Raw genomic sequence first — 20671 nt, forward strand, 5'->3', positions numbered from 1 at the left:
CTTTTCCATACAGTGTTTCTCAAACTCTGAGGTGTGCATAATTCACAAATTGAGACCTGGCATCATTTTCAGAGAGAGGCTTTCAGTAATGTGTAAGTAATTTTTTTTTATGTCTGTTTGATTTTATTTGTTTTTATTAGCTATTTTCTATATAAACACAGTGAAATGTTAATTTACCAGATCTCTTAACAAGAATTTGGCATATATTCACCAAACAATGATTATGAGTAACAAGTGACACAAAATAACTTATTGAAAAGATGTTTGGGGTCAGTATTAATTCAACACCATTTACTAGAGGGACAACATCTCCAAATGTAAAGATATGGTTAAAGGGATTTGAGTTCTTAACCAGGCTCAACCACTAACTAGCTGGATATCCTTAACTAAGCCACCTTCTGTGCTTAAGTTCCTTTAGCTATAAAATAAGGCATTAGACTATCACTAATGAAAAGATCTCTTCCTCTTTAAATGTCTGTTACTCCTATCTTAACTTTTTAAAAATATATAAATCAGGGGTTGATAATCTTTCAAAAGGGAGCTGTTAGATTACACAATTGCATTTTGATTTTTTGTTGTTGGTTTCTGCTTGGGAATAGGTATTGAGAGAAGAGATGATTCCAAAGTGGACTAGAAGATAAATAAGCCCCCTTTGGTCAAGAAATTTGCCCAACATAGTCCATCAATTTGGGCTACTAACAGTTACTTTTAAAAAGTCAAGTTTGGCTTGGATAGGTTAAACCTTTTTAAAAGCAAGTAAACCTACTATTAAATATGATATACACATAAGATTTCTCCCCTTTCACAATCTCCATAGAATGTTGATGCTGAAGGAGTGCCAGTTTTTAAGGAGATGAGGGAAAGGAACAAAAAAGTAGGAATCACATCTGTACTTGGGGCTTTGGGGAGAAACTGGTAGAAAAACTTTGGGCTGAGTGAAGGCAAGTCCTTGGGATCTGGAAGGGTGGTAGGAGGAAAGATTTCTAGAAGCGGAATAAAAGTATAGAAAGAGATGTGAAAAAATTAAACAAGAAACTCTTTGAAGACAGAGACTGGCTTTCATCAGTATCGTCACCAGCTCTTAGAATAGTGTCAGACCTTAAAAAGTGTTTATGAAAAATTCATTGAATGAGTGAATCAATTACTTAGTAAATTTCTAGTTTTGCCCAAGGCCCTGGTGGTTAGATTCAAATTAGCTAGTTTATCTATGTTTATCCTACATTTAACAACTACAGTATTTAAGGTAATTAAGGTTCAGAAAATTGATTCTGAATTATAGAAAAAAGACATTACATTTAGTATAATATACTTGAGGAAAGTTATAAAGTTAACTATTCATTCACTTAAAAAATTTTAAACCTACCATACTTTGGGTACTAGCTGGGGAAGGAGAAATGAAGTACTGATTATAGTGTATTTGATGGGATATTATGTAATCATTTTGTATATTTATGAAGATTTTAACAGTTTAGAATAATGGTTATTAAATAAAAATATAAATATTTATATTATAACTGCATGAGGATTAGAAGGCTGTTTTCTGTTCTCAAAGTAGGAAACATTGTTAGATATAAACCAGATTTATTATTGTGAATAGAATTGTTGAATTTTTTTTCTCTCTGTACAATTCTTTAAGTTTAAATGAAAATCCACATAAAGTTAAATTGTTTGGGAAAATATAATGAACATATATTGACTAGAAAAAAGTAATAGTGTATCATCGAAGAGGAAAAGAACAAAACTGTGTTAGAAGAACAGTAGATAAATAACCTTGGTTAGAAGAAGAATGAGAGGTGAAGTTTAGAAAAGATGGGAATGAGGGTCTCTAGTTTAGTTTTGATAGTGTGAGAAAAGATGAGCTGTTAGGTTTTTAACTGTGAAATTGCATTAAAAGAAAGAAAGAAAATTTATTCTAGCTTATTTCTTTAAGTGAACTGAGGTGAGGGGGAGTTGAACTGGTCCATTGTGTTCCAAGCATTTTCATGTATAATCCTGAGTTTATGACTATTATGCCCTTTCTGAAAGCCTTTGCTCCTTTTACCATTTCAGTAATGGTTTATAATTTTGCAAAACTATTATGTTCAGATTTTTTTGTTTTTCATGTATCTTTAAAATGTTACTTCTGATTTCCACTCTTGCCTTTTTGTGTCTTTAGAGTTAGCCTAGATAGCAAATGCTTTACTGCTTGACCTAATGGAGTGGTAGAAGAAATAAAAAAGATTCTGAATTGACTGGGCAGAGATTGAAAGGGAGAAAAACAGGTCAGTCTCCATTAGTTGCTGAGTGGATAAGAGCTTCCTCGTAATGATTTCTCAATTTAGTTTTCATGAACCTTTTAGGAATTGAGAGCACATCTTGTTTTCTAGTCTCAAAGAAAATAGATGTAATTTGAAGCGAAATACTAGTCAAGCAGGTATCTGAAATTTTAAGAAGATGCCTGTAAATACCTTGTGATCTAACTCTTAAATTGTCTGTATCATGTTGAATAAAGAATTAAAAAACCAATAACTGGTTAATGGTGTAGTATTGTTACTTGAGCTTGAGTAAAGTTGTTTTAGGGTTTTATATTACCATGATTAGAGAACTGTTGGATCAAATGCTTGTTTTGTGTGGCCCCCAGTTTCCAAAATGATTTTAAAGAAATTTACCTCCTAATTGTTTAGGGGATTTTGCTCAGATGTACTTACACTAAAGGTCCTAGTTTTGTATGTTGACTATGAATGGTTTCCTCAAATGCTCTTTCCAAGTAATTTTTGGTGGCTCTTGCCAACACAAAGCATTTTGTCTTAATATGTGTTTAGTGTGTTCCATGAGGGTTGTAAATTTCACCCTGCAAATGGAAGTCTCTTGGTTTATTAAATTGTTAGGAAGTTGTGTTCGTTATTCATGTCTATATTGAAGATTTTCAGTATTTTCTTTGTCTTGTAATTTGTAACAGTCTCTTCCCTCAGCTTCCAAACCTCAAACTTACTTTAAAAACAGTCGATTTAAAATAAAAGGTAGAGGTACATTTTCAGTATTATAGACTCTTCCTGAGTGAATTAAAGAGCATTTAGATCTAGAAGTCACCTGGAATGTTGCCACCTCTTCTCTTGGCTTTATATACTTTGTCAGCAGTGCCTTAAAATGCTTTGTCTACCTTCCTTACCACTTTCCACCCCTAAATGAATAAATGGAAAACAACAATAAGAACATCAAGGCAAGAGAACTGGAGTAATAATACAGTTTACTTTTCTGTCAATAAATGTAAGAGGATTTTATCACTATTTTAAAATTGATTTTTTTTTCTTTTACGTGTTGATGAAGAACAATAACTCGTTCCCTTGTAGTGGTTATTTAATGTATTTAATTGTGAATCAGAGCAAATTATTAAAATTTGTGAACCAGGAAGATCTAACAAAAACAAGATTCATATAGTTTTTTCCTAGATACCTGCTTAATAGTATAATAGCTGTTTATTTCCAATGGCTAAGGTAGTAGCTTTCAAAAGAACCTATTAAATATAGGTATGTTTTCATCATAGTACTGTTTGCATTCTGTCTCCCTTCTTTCTGCATAGCAAGACGTTAAACTTCATTGTATGTAATAGTGACCGTATGCTTTATTTTAAATAATATGAAGTTAGAATCTAGGAAAAAGAATATTTAAATCTTTTCATTATAATGAAAGGAAAGTGCTCTACCAAGGTAATTTTTAAGACTTATGTCTATCAAGAGCATGTAATTTAAAATTTATACACGCTTAAAAGCACATAAACACTTACAGAAGCTGTTAGTATGTGTAACTTTGACCCAATAATTCTACTTCAATAAATTTATCCTGAAGAAATAATAAGAGCTGTAACTAGAGGTTTATGTTTAAGGTTATTCATCTTAGCATTTAAAAACTACTAGCAAAGTAAGTAGATGTAATTAATGATCAATAATAAGGAAATAGGTCAACAATATTACAGCCATTAAAATAAAATACTATGCAACCATTAAAAATAATTTTCAAAGACTATTTAATGAAGAAGCAAAGTTAAATATAAAAATGTTTTTTTTAAAGTGCTTTTGTTCTCCTACTTAAAAAAGATGGATAGATGGTCAACTGTTATTTTTATTTTTTATTTTTTTGTAGAGCACCTGTAATATGCAGTCAGCTGAGAGTGGCTATTCAGTATATTTAACCAGGTCTTCTCAGGAGAACAAGTTATTACCTTTTCTTTACTGTCAGTCTCAGAGGCATTTCTGAAAACCCTAAGCCCTTTATTTTGTGCAGAAATCTTTATATGTAGGGAATTGCCACATAGGAGTCATATATATCTAAATAAAACAAGTAGGACCATTTGATCCTTGTTCAGGCTTGTTTTCTAAGCAAATAGTGAGAATATAGAGTATATTTGAGCAATGGATACAGATTCAAAGAAATGTGGCATGAATTTGAAAAACTCATAACATTGGCAATATAGAAAATTAAAAGTTTTGGGATTATGATGAAAATGGCGACAGTTATAAACAAGTATCCTACATGAGAGTTTCTTCACCCTCAGGTATTTTATAGTCTACAAGGAAGGTTGTTCTTTTTAAATAGCATTTTCTAAAGTGTGGTCTGAGGGTTTTTTCTAGTTTTTAAATGGGAAAATAGGGTTAATTGTTCAATTAGACTTGGGAAATCCTGGGCTAAGCGAAGCTAATCTAATACTTTTATCAAAGAACTTCTGAGGCTTTAATATTTTTAAAAAATTATTTTTAAAAATTATTTTTATTGACATTTACAATGTGTTAATTTCTGGTGTACAGGATAGTGATTCAATTATACGTACATATATTCCTTTTCATGTTCTTTTTCATTGTAGACTATTACAAGATATTGAATATAGTTCCCTGTGCTATACAGTAGGACCTTCTTGTTTAACTGGGGCTTGAATATTTTAATGTATACTATAAATATATTAAAGAGGCATGTAGTATATATACCTAATTTATTTTTTCATGGAATTCTTTCTTTGCATTTATTGGAGATAAATCTAACATGAGACACATTTGGGAGATTTCTGTTTTAGGTTAAACTTTTTCCTTTAACTGTTATGTAAGTGATGACAATACTGCGGGGGGGGTTGTATTCTTCTAGTTCAAGAAACAAGTAAGGTTTAATTGATACTAGTCAACTAAAGGAGATTTTACCATTAAAGTGTTTGCAAATACATTATGAATTCTATTCTGTATTTTTTTCTTTGAATTTGTTATAAGCATGCATTACTGTTATAATCTCTGCCCTACTTTCATTATTTGAAGTTCTTCTGTTTGTTGTATCTGCTGAAACTCATTCAGGGTAGATTTTTCTCTGTTTTTTTGTAGTTTAGGAATAGGAGGTCATCTTCAGCAGGGCGTTACCTGTGGAAAACCTGTGTTGAGGGTTTACCCTCTGGAACTTTTTTGCATTTGCTTCCCCAGAAGTACCACTAGCCTGGGAACACAGTTATTGTTAACATCTCAGTTTGGAGCTTTCTGGGACCATGCAGATGGCTTAAGGTCAAACCTAAAATCCACGTGTGAGTAGGCCTATTGTTACACATTCTCAGAAGAGACTATGTACCCACCCCTGCCTCCAAAGGTGGGCCCAGACTGAAGCAGACTTGATATCTCCCTGTACCAGTGGATGGATTTTTGAAATCCACTCTTTAACTCAGGATATAGTCCTTCAAGGCTCTTGGCTTTATACAGATGTCTCAATTCCAATTTCCTATCTTATGTGGTCCCAAGGCTTTGTATCCTGTCCCTGTAAATACCTTTTACAACACAAGCCCTTTAATTACTAAGATCAGAAAATTTCACCCACCCAGTATCAGCTTATACACTGCATTCTGGCCTCTGTTTCCTTACTGTTTTTGGGCCCTGGGAATTTCACTTACGTTTTTACAAGTCAGTCTATGCATTTAAAAGGATGTGTGTGTTTTTGTTGTCTACTTAGGTAATCTAAGTATTGCCAAAAATGGAAATTCATGCATTACTTTTAAAATTTAAGAAAGACTAAGTATATTCCTATTTTTTTTAAAAAAAGACATACTTTTTACGTATGAAAATGAATTTATAATGTTAGTGTGTTTATCAGGGAGGTAGTGCTCTTTTTTGTAGTTTTCGTTCTTATTTGTACACAAACCACTTACATTTATTTGGTTTATTATAGGAGAATACTAGTCTTTCACTTTCCTTTTAGGTGTAACCTTCTGTAATGGAAGATGATTGAAGATAAGGGGCCTCGTGTTGCTGACTACTTTGTTGTAGCAGGATTAACTGATGTTTCAAAGCCTCTTGAAGAAGAAATTCACTTCAATGATGCCTGTCATAAAGTAGCTAAACCAAAAGAACCTATCACAGATGTTTCAGTTATTATTAAATCTCTGGGGGAGGAAGTGCCACGGGATTATACCTGTATTGACGTTACCCCAACTGGATTGTCAGCTGATCTCAACAATGGGAGTCTTGTGGGGCCACAGATTTTCCTTTGCTATAGAAGAGGAAGAGATAAACCTCCACTTACAGATCTGGGGTAAGTATTTTTTAAAAAGAAATATTGTTATTAATCCAAATAATATTCCTTGTGGATTTTGAAGTTAATTGTTCAATTCGTTTAATAGATTCAGGCCAGCTTTAGAAAAATAGACCCGTTTATATCCAGAATCGTGTATTCGCTTCCTGTGTTCCTTATATCTTTTCAGTGTCTCTCTGTCCTGCAGGTTTCCAACAGTCTCATCTTGTCTGAGTTTCTTTCTTAAATTAAAGGTAGGGGAGAAAATTTGAAAAGCATTTACAGAAAAGTACCCAAAATTAATGTATTATCCTGATCATAAAATTTTAAATTATTTTTAAATTCTGAGAAAGGGATGACTTTTGAGGATCAGTTATAAAGATCATTATAGTTGAATGCTTAAGCCTGTGTGCATCAAACAAAGATCTTGGTAAGTTAGTGCTTTACTTAGGATACTATATTGAACTTGGGACTCCTTTTTTATGTAATAGCTTTACTGAGTTATGATTCATTTTATCCCATTCATCCGTTTAAATTGTAGAATTCAATAGTTTTTAGTATATTGAATGAGTTGTGAAACCGTCACCACAATAAATTTCATTTATTGTGCCTTGAAAATAAACCACTCCGTATTCATTTTGGTTGCTATCTAATTCCTCCTAACCCCTTCAGCTCTAGGCAGTCTCCAGTCTACTTTCTGTCTCTGTGGATTTGCCTATTCTGGACATTTTATACCAGTGGAATCATACTATATATGGTTATCTTGTGGCTGGCTTCTTTCACTTAGCATAATATTTTCAAGGTTTATCCATATTGTAGTGTGTGTCTTTACTTTATTCCTTTATGTGGCTGAATGATATTGCATCTTACAGATATACCACAACCTATTTATCCATTCATAGGATGATGGGCATGTAAATTGTTTCTGCTTTTTGGTTATTATGAATAATGCTAGTGGAAATACTCATGTACAAGTTTTTGTATGGATGTATGTTTTCATTTCCCTTGTATATATACTTAGGAGTGGAATTGCTGTGCCATATGGTAACTCTGTTTAACTTTTTGAGGAACTGCCAGTCTATCTTCCAAAGTAGCTGTACTACCTTGCGTTGCCATCAGCAGTAATTGAATCTTCCAGTTTCTCCCCATCCTAGCCAACATTTTGTATTGTCATTTTGATTATATCTGTCCCAGTGGATGTGAGATGATATCTTATTGAGGTCTTGATTTGTGCTCACCTGATGATTAATGATGTTGAGCATCTTTCTGTGTGCTTATTAGCCATATATATCTTCGGAGAAATGTCTTTTTAGAATCCTTTACCCATTTTTTAATTGGGTTGACTTTATTGTTGAGCTTTCAAGTTCTTGATATATTTTACACGCAAGTTCCTTATCGGATACGTGATCTACAAATACTTTCTCCCATTCTTTGCCTTGTCTTTTCATTTTCTTTATAGTATCCTTTGAAGCTGAAAAGTTTTTATTTTGATGAAATCTGATTTATGTATTTTTTCTTTTGTTACTTGTATTTCAGTGTTGTATCTAAGAAGGCTTTTACTAATCCAAGGTCATGAAGATTTACACTTAAGTTTTTGTCTAAGAGTTTTATAGTTTCAGCCTTTATATTTATGTCCTTGGTCCATTTTGAGTTAATTATTGTATATGGTTGAGAAAAGAGTCCAGCCTTACTCTTTTGCGTGTGGATATCCAACTGTTCTAGCACCATCTGCTGATGAGAATATTCTTTTCCCATTTTCAAAAATTAATTGACCACAGATGTTTGGGTTTATTTCTGGACCCTCAGTGCTGTTCCATTTACCTGTATGTCTCTCCCATTTAGTACTATGCAGTTTTGTTTACTGTAGCTTTGTAGTAAGTTTTTACTTACATTACTTATGTGGGAAGTGTGAGTCTTCAACTTTGTTCTTATTTTTCAACATTGTTTTGTTTATTCGTCCTTGAATTTCCAAATGAATTTTAGGATCAGCTTGTCAGTTTCTACAAAGATTTTTTTTTAAAGAGGAATATATATATAAAAGAGGAATACATAAATGTAAAAAATATAAATGTATACATACATATGTATTTATTTATTTATATATATACATAAGATTCTCCCTGAAAAACTAAAAGAAAAAGGCCAAAGGAAGTCTAGGAGTAGCTTTAATAATGTCTTCATAATAGATGAAGAGCTTACGTGGAATGAAGATTAGCCTTCTTGTTTCCACGGCTCTCTTTGCAAAAGGAGATGGGCTTAACTTAAAATATTTTGGTTAAAAATAAGGAGGATATCAGTGTCTCTACTAATTCAGCAGAAGGGTTATAAAAATTCCATCCTCTAATATATTAAGTCTGAAAGTAGATAAGTCATGTTATTAATGCCTTAGGGGAGATAGGATGAATTGGAAGAGCTCCTAACTTTCTTCTACTTTTAAAATTCTATTATCCAATGTTTAATATCAAAAAGTTATATTAAACTCAGTCTTTATTGTATTAATTCATGAATTAATTGCAGTAATTTCAGAACAGCTACTATATTGCTTCATATAAAGATTACGTATTTAGTAAATGGCTTGGAGAAATAAGCCATCTGTTAGATCTTGTTTTTAAAAAATTAGATTAAGTTACTCCTGTGATCACTGATCACTGTCAGAATTCTAGTTTTCAAATAAACTGAAGGTAATGTTGCAGGTTCTTTTTACGGTGTTGGAGTAGCCTAGATTAGACCTGAGGAATTTTCCAAGCATTGGAAGAATTCCCCAATAGGAAAGGACTTGAAGTGGAATGAGTAAATTAACCACTCGTATAGCTGTCCTCATGTGTTTGTCATTGTGGAGGATATGACATCATTCTTGACTTTAAAAAGCTTACAGTTTAATGGATAAGAAAAGTTACCCAGCAATTTAAAAATTGAAAATAGTAATACAAGTAATATATACAACAGCACAATACCTGATGAAAGAAAATAGGTAGTTTATGTATCAAATGTACTTACATTCCATATCTTTTAAGAATTCGATGTAATAAATGGTTGTTCTGTGTGTGTTGTGTTTTTGTTTTCACCTGAGCATCTGTGTGCCAGGCAGTAATCCTACTTACGCTCTCTTCTCATTCTGCCAAGATCCTATGAATTCGATTTTACAATTTTTTAAATTGAAGTATAGTCAGTTTACAATGTTGTATCAATTTCTGGCATATAGCATAATGTTTCAGTTGTACATATACATGCATATATTTGTTTTCATATTCTTTTTCATGATAGATTACTACAAGATATTGAATATACTTTCCTGAGCTATACAATATAAACTTGTTGTTTATCTTTTTGATATATAGTAGTTAGTATCTGCAAATCTTGAACTTCCAGTTTATCCCTTTCCATCCCCTTCCCCACCTGGTAACATAAGTTTATTTTCTATGTCTGTGAGTCTGTTTCTGTTTTGTAAATATGTTCATTGGTGTCTTTTTTCAGATTTCACAAAAAAGTGTTATCATGTGGTATTTTTCTTTTTCTTTCTGGCTTACTTCACTTAGAATGACAATCTCCATGTCCATTCATATTGCAGTAAATGGCATTATTTTATTCTTTTTTATGGCTGAGTAGTATTCCATTGTGTGTATGTGTGTATGTATATGTATATATATATATACACCACAACTTCTTTATCCAGTCATCTGTTGATGGACATTTAGGTTGCTTCTTCCATGTCTTGACTATTGTGAATAGTGCTGTTTGAACATGGGGTGCATATCTTTTTGAGTTAGAGTTCTTTCTAGATATATACCTAGGAGTGGGATTGCTGGATCATATGGTAAGTCTATTTTTAGTTTTTTAAGGAATTTCCATACTGTTTTCCATAAAGGCTTCACCAAACTACATTCCCACCAGCAGTGTAGGAGGGTTCCCTTTTCTCCACATCCTCTCCAGCGTATATCATTTGTGGACTTTTGAATGATGGCCATTCTGACTAGTGTGAGATGGTGCCTCTTTGTAGTTTTGATTTGCGTTTCTCTGATAAATAGCAATACTGAGCATTTTTTCATGTGCCTATTGGCCATTTGTATGTCTTCATTGGAGAATTGCTTGTTTAGGTTTTCTGCCCATTTTTGGATTGGGTTGAATTGGGGTTTTCTGTTATTAAGTCGTATGAGCTGTTTATATATTCTGGAAATTAAGCCCTTGTCAGTCACATCATTTGCAAATACTTTTTCCCATTCTGTAGGGTGTCCTTTTGTTTTGTTTATAGTTTCCTTTGCTATGCAAAAGCCTATCAATTTATTTAGGTCCCATTTGTTTATTTTTGCTTTTATTTCTATTGCCTGGGTAGACTGCCCTAGGAGAACATTGTTAAGGTTATGTCAGAGAATGTTTTGCATGTTTTCTTCTAGGAGGCTTATAGTGTTTTGTCTTATGTTTAAGTCTTTAAGCCATTTTGAATTAATTTTTGTGCACGGTGTGAGGGAGTGTTCTGACTTCATTGATTTACATGCATCTGGCCAGCTTTCCCAACACCACTTGCTGAAGAGACTTGTCTTTTCTCCATTGTATATTCTTACCTCCTTTGTCAGATATTAATTGACTCTAGGTTTGTGGGTTTATTTCTGGGCTCTCTATTCTGTGCCATTGGTCCATTTGTCTATTTTTGTGCCAGTACCATCCTGTTTTTATTACTGTAGCTCTGTAGTATTGTCTGAAGTCTGGGAGGGTTATTCCTCCAGCTTCGTCCTTTTTCTTCAGTATTGCTTTGGCAATTCTGGGTCTTTTGTGATTCCATATAAATTTTAGGGTTATTTGTTCTAGTTCTGTGAAAAATATCCTGGGTAATTTGATAGGGATCTCATTAAATCTGTAGATTAATTGCTTTGAGTAGTATGGCCATTTTAACAATATTAATTCTTCCAATCCAGGAGCATGGGATATCTTTCAATTTATTTAAATCATTTTTAATTTACTTAATGTTTTGTAGTTCTCCATGTGTAAGTCTTTCACCTCGTTTGTCAGGTTTATTCCCAAGTATTTTATTTTATTTTTTGATGTGATTTTAAAAGAGATTTTTTTTTACTTTCCTTTTCTGATACTTCATTGATAGTATAAAGACGTGCAACTGATTTCTGTATGTTAATCTTGTATCCTGCTACCTTGCCTAATTCTTTGATCAGCTTTAGTTGTTTTTCTGTGGAGCCTTTAGAGTTTTCTATATATAGTATCAATGTCATCCACATATAGTGATAATTTTACCTCTTCTCTTCCAATTTGAATCCCTTTTATTTCTTTTTCTTGGCTGATTGCTATGGCTAGGACTTTTAATACTATGTTGAATAGAAGTCATGAGAGTGGACATCCTTGTCTTATTTCAGATTTTAGTGGGAAGGCTTTAACTTTTCACTGCTGAGTATTATGTTGGCTATGGGTTTGTCATAAATAGCTTTTATTGTGTTGAGATATGTTTCCTCTTTGCCCACTTTGGCAAGAGTTTTTATCATAAATGGGTGTTGAGTTTTATCAAATGCTTTTTCTGCATCTATTGAGATGATCATGTGATTTATGTCCTTTTGTTGATGTGTTGTATCACATTGATTGATTTGCGTATGTTGAATCTTCCTTGTGTCCCTGGGATGAATCCAACTTGATCATAATGTACAATCTTTTTTATGTGCTGTTGGATTCTGTGATAATATTTTGTTGAGAATTTTTGCATCTATGTTCATTAACAATATTGGCCTGTAATTTTCTTTTTTGCCAGTGTCTTTGTCTGGTTTTGGTATCAGGGTGATGGTGGCTTCATAGAATGAGTTTGGGAGTGTTTCCTCCTCTTCAGTCTTCTGGAAGAGTTTGAGTAGGATTGGTATAATTCTTCTTTGTATGTTTGGTGGAATTCTCCATTGAAGCTATCTGGTCCTGGACTTTTGTTTGCAGGGAGGGTTTTTTTTTTAATGTTTTTCATTGATTTGTAATCATTTTACAATGTTGTGTCAAATTCCAGTGTAGAGCACAATTTTTCAGTTATACATGAACATATAAATATTCATTGTCACATTTTTTTTCTCTGTGAGCTACCGTAAGATCTTGTATATATTTCCCTGTGCTATACAGTATACTCTTGTTTATCTCTTCTACAATTTTGAAATCTCAGTCTATCCCTTCCCACCCCCTGCCCCTTGGCAACCACAAGTTTGTATTCTATGTCTATGAGTCTGTCTCTGTTTTGTACTTATGCTTTATTTGTTTTTTTTGTTTTGTTTTGTTTTAGATTCCACATATGAGCGATCTCATATGGTATTTTTCTTCCTCTTTCTGGCTTACTTCACTTAGAATGACATTCTCCAGGAGCATCCATGTTGCTGCAAATGGTGTTATATTGTTGGTTTTTATGGCTGAATAGTATTCCGTTGTATAAATATACTACATCTTCTTTATCCAGTCATCTGTTGATGGACATTTAAGCTGTTTCCATGTCTTGGCTATTGTGAATAGTGCTGCTATGAACATTGGGGTGCGGGTGTCATTGAAGTAGGGTTCCTTCTGGGTATATGCCCAGGAGCGGGATTCCTGGGTCATATGGTAAGTCTATTCCTAGTCTTTTGAGGAATCTCCATACTGTTTTCCACAGTGGCCGCACCAAACTGCATTCCCACCAGTGTAGGAGGGTTCCCTTTTCTCCCCAGCTTCTCCAGCATTTGTCATTTGTGGATTTTTGAATGATGGCCATTCTGACTGGTGTGAGGTGATACCTCATTGTAGTTTTGATTTGTATTTCTCTGATAATTAGTGATATTGAACATTTTTTCATGTGCCTCTTGATCATTTGTATGTCTTCCTTGGAGAATTGCTTGTTTAGGTCTTCTGCCCATTTTTGAATTGTGTTCCTTGTTTTTTTCTTATTAAGTCTTATGAGCTGCTTATATATTCTGGAAATCAAGCCTTTGTTGGTTTCATTTGCAAAAATTTTCTCCCATTCTGTAGGTTGTCTTTTTCTTATACTTATGATTTCCTTTTCTGTGCAGAAGCTTGTAAGTTTCATTAAGTCCCATTTGTTTATTCTTGCTTTTATTTCTATTGCTTGAGTAGACTGTTTTAGGAGAATATTTTTGAGGTGTATGTCAGATAATGTTTTGCCTATATTTTCTTCTAGGAGGTTTATTGTATCTTGTCTTATGTTTAAGTCTTTGATCCATTTTGAGTTTATTTTTGTGTATGGTGTAAGGGAGTGTTCTAGATTCATAGCTTTACATGCTGCTGTCCAGTTTTCCCAATACTGTTTGCTGAAGAGACTGTCTTTATTCCATTGTATATTCTTGCCTCCTTTGTCAAAGATGAGTTGACCAAAAGTTTGTGGGTTCATTTCTGGCCTCTCTATTCTGTTCCATTGGCCCATATGTCTGTTTTTCTACCAATTCCATGCTGTCTTGATGACTGTAGCTCTATAGTATTGTCTGAAGTCTGGGAGAGTTATTCCTTGCAGGGAGGTTTTTTATTGCTAGTTCTGTATCACTTCTAGTGATTGCTCTGTTCAGATTATCTATTTCTTCTTGATTCAGCTTTGGTGGACTGTATGTTTCTAGAAATGGACTTTTCTTCTAAGTTGTCCAGTTTGTTGCCATATAGCTGTTAGATTTTAAATTTTATAGCTGAGTAGCAAAGGCTCAGAGAAGTTAAGTAACTGCCTAAGATAAACAGCTGGAAACAAGTGGTAGGAATTTGAATTTAGATGTGTCTAACTTCTCTGTTACAATGCTTTTTTTAAGATTAAGAAAAGGCAAGACAGAAAAACAAGATTAAAAAGGAGGAATAAACAATTAAGCTAATGTTAGGATATACATAGCTACTATGTTTAAGCATCAAATTTCGCTCTAAATTTCGCAATAAAATGTTGAAAGGAAAAAAAAATTTAAGTTTGCTGACAACCAGGACAAAAGGGAAATTAAAAATTGTATTAGAAAGAAATAATTTGACCCATTTCTGGCACTAAATTTATTTGTATAATGGGATTTTATAAATACAGATTGATTTGGGGGACATTACTGCTATAATAATTTTTATAGCAAATTGCAGAAACACATTTAATATAGTTGGGCTTTAAATCTGTTTTTGACTAATGCCAAGGACTTAGCGTTAAAGTTCAAATTAGTGAATTCTGTGAAGAAATAAACTAATATTATTCAAGCACGATGTTTTCTTTGTGTTTCCAAGTACTTTACGTAATAATATTTAGAAATTTTAAGGAATAGAAGCCTGGCCTGCCCTTTATTAAAAGCCTATGATTTTACCATAAAGGAGAAGGGGAAAACTTTCACTTATACTTTTGATTAAAGATAGATTTGAGGTCATTTTCTTTTTTGAAAACCTGAAATGCTCTCTTAAACCTGAAGGAAGTATTGGAGGTAAAAGCATGCAGGCAGGTTCTGTACTGTATGTTAAGGAGCCTTTTGTAAAATTTTAACCTTGGTCAAAATACAAAGTTACTTTTTCTAAAGATGATGCTTGATTTTAGAGACAGACAGACAGACAGACATCTGTCTGTTAAATGGAATACTAAAACAAGTGTCTTTGCATAGAATTGCTGTTCTGTGGTTTATGTCAACAAACATAGGTTAATCTGAATTTTCCTTACATTATTTTAATTTTTGGTAGGGACAACAGTTATTATTTAATTTTATATGGACCTATGGAATTCAAACTTCCAGTGAGATTGAAATATCTACTACATTTAAGAATCAGTTTATGATACCTGCCAATATTACCTTTTATGTTTGAGGGTGCTTTGTAGTTGTGTACTAATTTATTTAATTCATTTTTTAGGGTTTTATATGACTGGAAAGAAAGACTGAAACAAGGGTGTGAAATTATTCAGAGTACTCCCTATGGACGCCCTGCAAATATTAGTGGCAGTACCTCATCACAAAGAATTTATATCACTTACCGAAGAGCCTCTGAAAACATGACTCAGAATACGCTGGCTGTTACAGACATATGTATTATTATACCCAGTAAAGGAGAAAGTCCACCACACACATTCTGCAAAGTTGACAAGAATCTCAATAACAGTATGGTAAGTGACTCTTTTGCACTGACAAAGTTAGCCACCGATGAAAAGAGCATAATTTAAAATAAATCTTTGGAAAACAGCACAGCACAATTACTGAATTAAAAAATATGGTTTTGAAGATGTTGAATTTTTTATTTTCAGAAAAGTAATTTAGTTTTACTTTCAAAAGGAGTGGTGCAGAAAGCTTTTGTTTTTTTTTTTAAAGCAAAAAAATAATTTTCCCCCCTTACTGCGAAAGTAATGCGCTAGCCGAGGTTAAGCCCTCCAAATGTCTACTAACACTCATATACTCACCTATTTGAGGACATGGTTTCAACAATTCTTCCTACTTTATTTACTTACTAATTTTTTTTGAAAGAAGAGGCTGGGGATCGAACCCAGGACCCTGTCTGTGCACGCTAGGCATGTGTTCTACCACTGAGCTATACCCTCCCCACTCTCCCTACTTTATTGTGAATCTTCAGTTTTTCTCTGTCTCATGGATTATTTCCTCCAGCATGCAAAGCATGTTGCAGTACCTCCCTTCTTTACAGAACTTCTTGATCCTTATATCCATCCATTCACCCACTAGATTGTTCTTTACAGTAAAACATCTGAGAAGACGTTCTGTCACCTTCCTCACTTTGACTCCTTCCAGTTAAGCTTTTGTCTTTGTCATTCCATCAGGATCGCTCTTGTCGAACCCAGTGATCAGTCCTTCATCTTAATTTTTCAGTGGATTTATATACCAGTGATCACTTGTTCCTTCTTGAAATAGTGGCAGGAAGAGAAGACACAGTGTCTCTGCTCTATACTCTCTTGCTTTTTCCTCCTACCTCACTAGTCCTTCCCTCTCTGCCTTTGCTAATTCCTTCCCAATTCCCTAACCTCTACACAATGAAGTGCCCCCGATTCAGTCCTCAGACTATTTATCTTCGTAATCTAAACTCACTTTGTCAATGATCTAATCACTTAAATGCAGGCTATACGTGGATGACTTCTAAATTTATGTGTGTAGCCTGGATCTTTCTAATTCATTATCTCTTCTTGGATATCTTATCAAATAGGTCATGTCAAATTTAACATGCCCCAAACTGAACTCCTGATGTCTTGCTCCAAACCTGCTTATCCTCATAGTCTTCCTCATCTAATAAGAGGAAATTCCACTTTTCTAGTTACTCAGACTAAAAACCCTTGGAGTAATCCTTAACCTTTATCTTCTGCTTCTCATCCAGTTCTTCTGTAAATTCTGTTGACTTTAATTTCAAAATGTATTTTGAACTTGAGTTCTTCTCAACTTCTCCGCTTGCTACAACTCTGGTCTACACCATAATCATCTCTCAATGGGATTATTGCAATGGCCTTCTATTTCAGGAGTTAGGCAAACTTTTGTATAAAGGGCTAAATAGTAAGTTAGGTTTTACAGGTCATATACAGTCTCTGTTGAATATTCTTCTTTGTTTAAAAAACAGCTCTTTAAAAATGTAAAAACAGGTCTTAACTCAGTTCTACAAAAACAGGCCTCAGGTCAGATGTAGGCCATAGTTTGCCAAACCCCTGGTCTAACTGATCATTACTTCCACTTCTGCCTCCTACAACCTGTTCTTCACATAGCAGCAGGAGGGATCCTGTTAAAACATAAATTAGATCAATCACTCCTCTGCTTACAACCTTTAATGGCTTCCTGTCTAGCTCTTAGTAAAAGCCAAAGTCTTCCAATAGCCTAAGGCTGTGCATGATCTATAATTATATTTATCTTTGTTCTTTTATTGCTGTTTTAAATTTTTGAAAGAAATGTGTACTCAAAAAAAAAAAAAAAAGAGGGGGAGCAAATTGGAGATCTGTGATGTACATTGTGAAAGTTCTTGTTCCTGCTTCCATCTTTTGTGATCCTTTGCCAGGATGAACAATGAACAATTTGGCTCGTGTCTTTCCAGACTCTTGTGTGTGCACATATGTGGAGTATGTATGATATGGATAAATTCATGTTTTGTTTTTCAAAAGTTGGATATTTTAATATATTCTGATAGAAACTTTTTCCACTATCCATCTTTATCAATTAATATAACTCTTTACTTGATTCTTTTGATGATTGTATGGTATTCCAGAAAGTACAAATGAAGAATGATGAATACAAGTTACTTCCAGTTTTTCCCATTACTAAGTAATGCTACTTTAATCAATCTTGTGCCTTTTTCTTTGTATATTTATTGGAGTGTTTCTGGAAGAATAAATAATTGCAAGTAGAATTGATGAGTATGGTGTACCTTACATTTTGAAAAGTGTTGATATATTGCTGCCAACTTGGAAAAAGTTGTGACAGTTTATACTCCCTGCAGCTGTACTGTGTAAGAATGCCTTTCCCAGGTCCCATACCTCACCAAAACTGGTGATTATCAGTCCCTTTTTTTTAGTTACTAACTGTATAGTAAGAAGTAATCATTCTAATTTTAATTTGCATTTCTTTGATTACTGTGGAGGTTTAGCATCTTATCATATATAACAGCTTTGAATGGCTGAATATTACTGCATTAAGGATGTGACACAATTTATTCCATCCTCTGTTGTAAGACATTTAGATTCTAATTTTTTTATATTACAAGCAAAGCTGTTGTGAACATATTTACAACTACATCTTTACTAAAATAAGTTGTGTTTATTGAGCCGTTATGTGCTATATTACTGTTCTGAGTGTTTCACATCCGTTAAATCAGTTAATCCTCACAACCACCCTGAGTGATGTTTTTCCTCATTTTACAGAGAAGGAAATTTGAGAGTTAAAAAGATTATTATTTGCCCAAGGTCATACCTTTGATAAACAGTTGAACCAAGATTCAAAGCCAGACTGTATTACTCCAGAATCAAACTTCCAAACACTGTTCTGCATTGCTAAACTATTTCCTTATGATATGTCCTAGAATTTCTGGATCAGAGCGTATGTTTTAAAAACTTTATCCAGAAAAGTTTAATCAACAAAATATGAAAGCATTGATTTTTCTTTTTTTTAACATTTTTTATTGATTTATAATCATTTTACAATGTTGTGTCAAATTCCAGTGTTCAGCACAATTTTTCAGTCATTCATGGACATATACACACTCATTGTCACATTTTTTTCTCTGTGATTTATCATAACATTTTGTGTATATTTCCCTGTGCTATACAGTGTAATCTTGTTTATCTATTCTACAATTTTGAAATCCCAGTCTATCCCTTCCCACCCTCTACCCCCCTGGTAACCACAAGTCTGTATTCTCTGTCCATGAGTCTTTAGATTCCACATATGAGCGATCTCATATGGTATTTTTCTTTCTCTTTCTGGCATACTTCACTTAGAATGACATTCTCTAGGAGCATCCATGTTGCTGCAAATGGCGTTATGTTGTCGGTTTTTATGGCTGAGTAGTATTCCATTGTATAAATATACCACATCTTCTTTATCCAGTCACCTGTTGATGGACATTTAGGCTGTTTCCATGTTTTGGCTATTGTAAATAGTGCTGCTATGAGCATTGATTTTTCTTAAGTATGATTTTGTCAACAATTGGGTTGACACATCGCAAAATTTCAAATTTAATTTCTTAATGATCCTAGGGCAGATATGTACAGTTTTTTCCTATTATAACTATGTAAATTAACACTTTGCTAAAATCTAAAAAGTTTTACACACATCTCATCATTTATTAAATTTTCATGGTAAGTTTTTAAAACTATTTATCTTCTCTTAAGCTAGCAACATGAGAAATACTGAAGCTTTAGATAAAGCTACAGGATGAAGAACTGGAGTATATGGAATTGTGACTGGATAAAATGCAAATTTGGGGAACCTGAAAATATTTGGGAAACCCCCTCAATAAGATAGTGAAATAGATCTGTGTTGTGTAATGGTTAAGATTAGGATAGCTGAATGGTTCAGAGCACAGAATCTGGAGCCAGAGTGTCTGGATGTGAATCCCATCTCAGACACTAACTGGCTGTGTGATCTTGGGCAAGTAAACTAACCTCTCTGTGCCTCAGTTTCACAGTTGTACAATGAGAGTGATAATAGCATCTACCTTACAAGTTATTATGATGATTAATGAATTTAGAATCATGTCTCAGTACAGATAAGAAAGCACTATGTATGTGTTAGCTTGTTATCTATAAGTATCTTTCAATTCCAAATTTTCTGGCAGAAAAATTTGCAATTTTAAGGTAGTAGCAGTATTTGTTTAAAATGTTTGAATAGGTCATCCAAAAAATTCATATTGACAATATCTCAGTTATATATCCTAAAGGAATTATTTGCAGCCGTTGACCCCTAATGAGATGACCATTTCTTGTCAATGGTCACTCATATACAAAATGCCCTATTATTTCATGCCATCCTTGAGTTTCGGTTTGGTGATGACATGTGACAGTGGTGAGATTATGGTACAGGAAGAAGATCATGGGAGCAAATAAGTTTTACAGGTCTTAGGTGGTACTGATAGTGATAGCAAAAAGGGTTTTTGAACCCTTCCATAATGTGATGTCCTGCTTACCCTTATTTCAGATCTGGTTTGGTATTTTAGCAAGGCTGTTCAGGCTCATAGATGCTTGTGGTTTTCCCATTGGTGAATTTTCCATTTATTTTGTAGATTTGTTGGTTTTGGATTCAAAGTAAATTGACAATGTCATTAGAACCATTTCTAGGTCTTACTAGTTAATCGAAGTGTTCAAGGTAGACTTGTTGCTTTGAAACCAAAACCAGAGACACAAGTTTCTGTTTTTCCTTACCCTGACATATTGGTTCCAGTGTGTTAGAAAACATTAATTCTCTGCAGAAGGAATAAAGAGGCAGTGTAACATGGTGTGAACAGAATGGACTGTAGCTAAAGGGGTGGATTTGAATTCCAGACGCATGTCTTGGATAAGTTGTTAGATTCTTGGTGCCTCAGTTTCTTCATTCATGAAACAGGGATAAAGTAGTATTTTATTTCACAGGCTTTTTGTGAGGATTAAATGAATTACTATTTATAAAGAATTTAGGATAGTGCCTGGCACATAGTAAGTGCTATTGTAAATATTAGTTATTATTAATTACTCCTTTAGTTAACTCTGCTTAATTGGTCCCATTTGTGTGTATTTAATGACTGAGGAAGAGCTTTTCTT

At 33.6% G+C, this 20671-nt stretch overlaps 1 protein-coding gene across 4 annotated transcripts in view; it reads left to right on the top strand.

The window, feature by feature from the left end:
- The window catches only part of DENND4A (DENN domain containing 4A), a 108533-nt gene that overhangs the window by 23406 nt on the left and 64456 nt on the right, over window positions 1–20671 (top strand). For 3 of the 4 annotated variants that reach the window (XM_015243862.3, XM_072962209.1, XM_072962210.1), the window contains exons 2-4: window positions 14–92; window positions 6199–6531; window positions 15313–15562. In XM_015243862.3, coding sequence (XP_015099348.2) covers window positions 6221–6531; window positions 15313–15562 — 561 coding nt within the window. In that variant the 5' untranslated portion in view covers window positions 14–92; window positions 6199–6220. Of the gene's footprint in view, window positions 1–13; window positions 93–5403; window positions 5534–6198; window positions 6532–15312; window positions 15563–20671 lie in introns of those variants that run through there. The other variant, XM_031679527.2, reaches the window with a different exon arrangement.

Source organism: Vicugna pacos, chromosome 6 (genome assembly GCF_048564905.1).
Source record: "Vicugna pacos chromosome 6, VicPac4, whole genome shotgun sequence".
NCBI lineage: Eukaryota > Metazoa > Chordata > Mammalia > Artiodactyla > Camelidae > Vicugna > Vicugna pacos.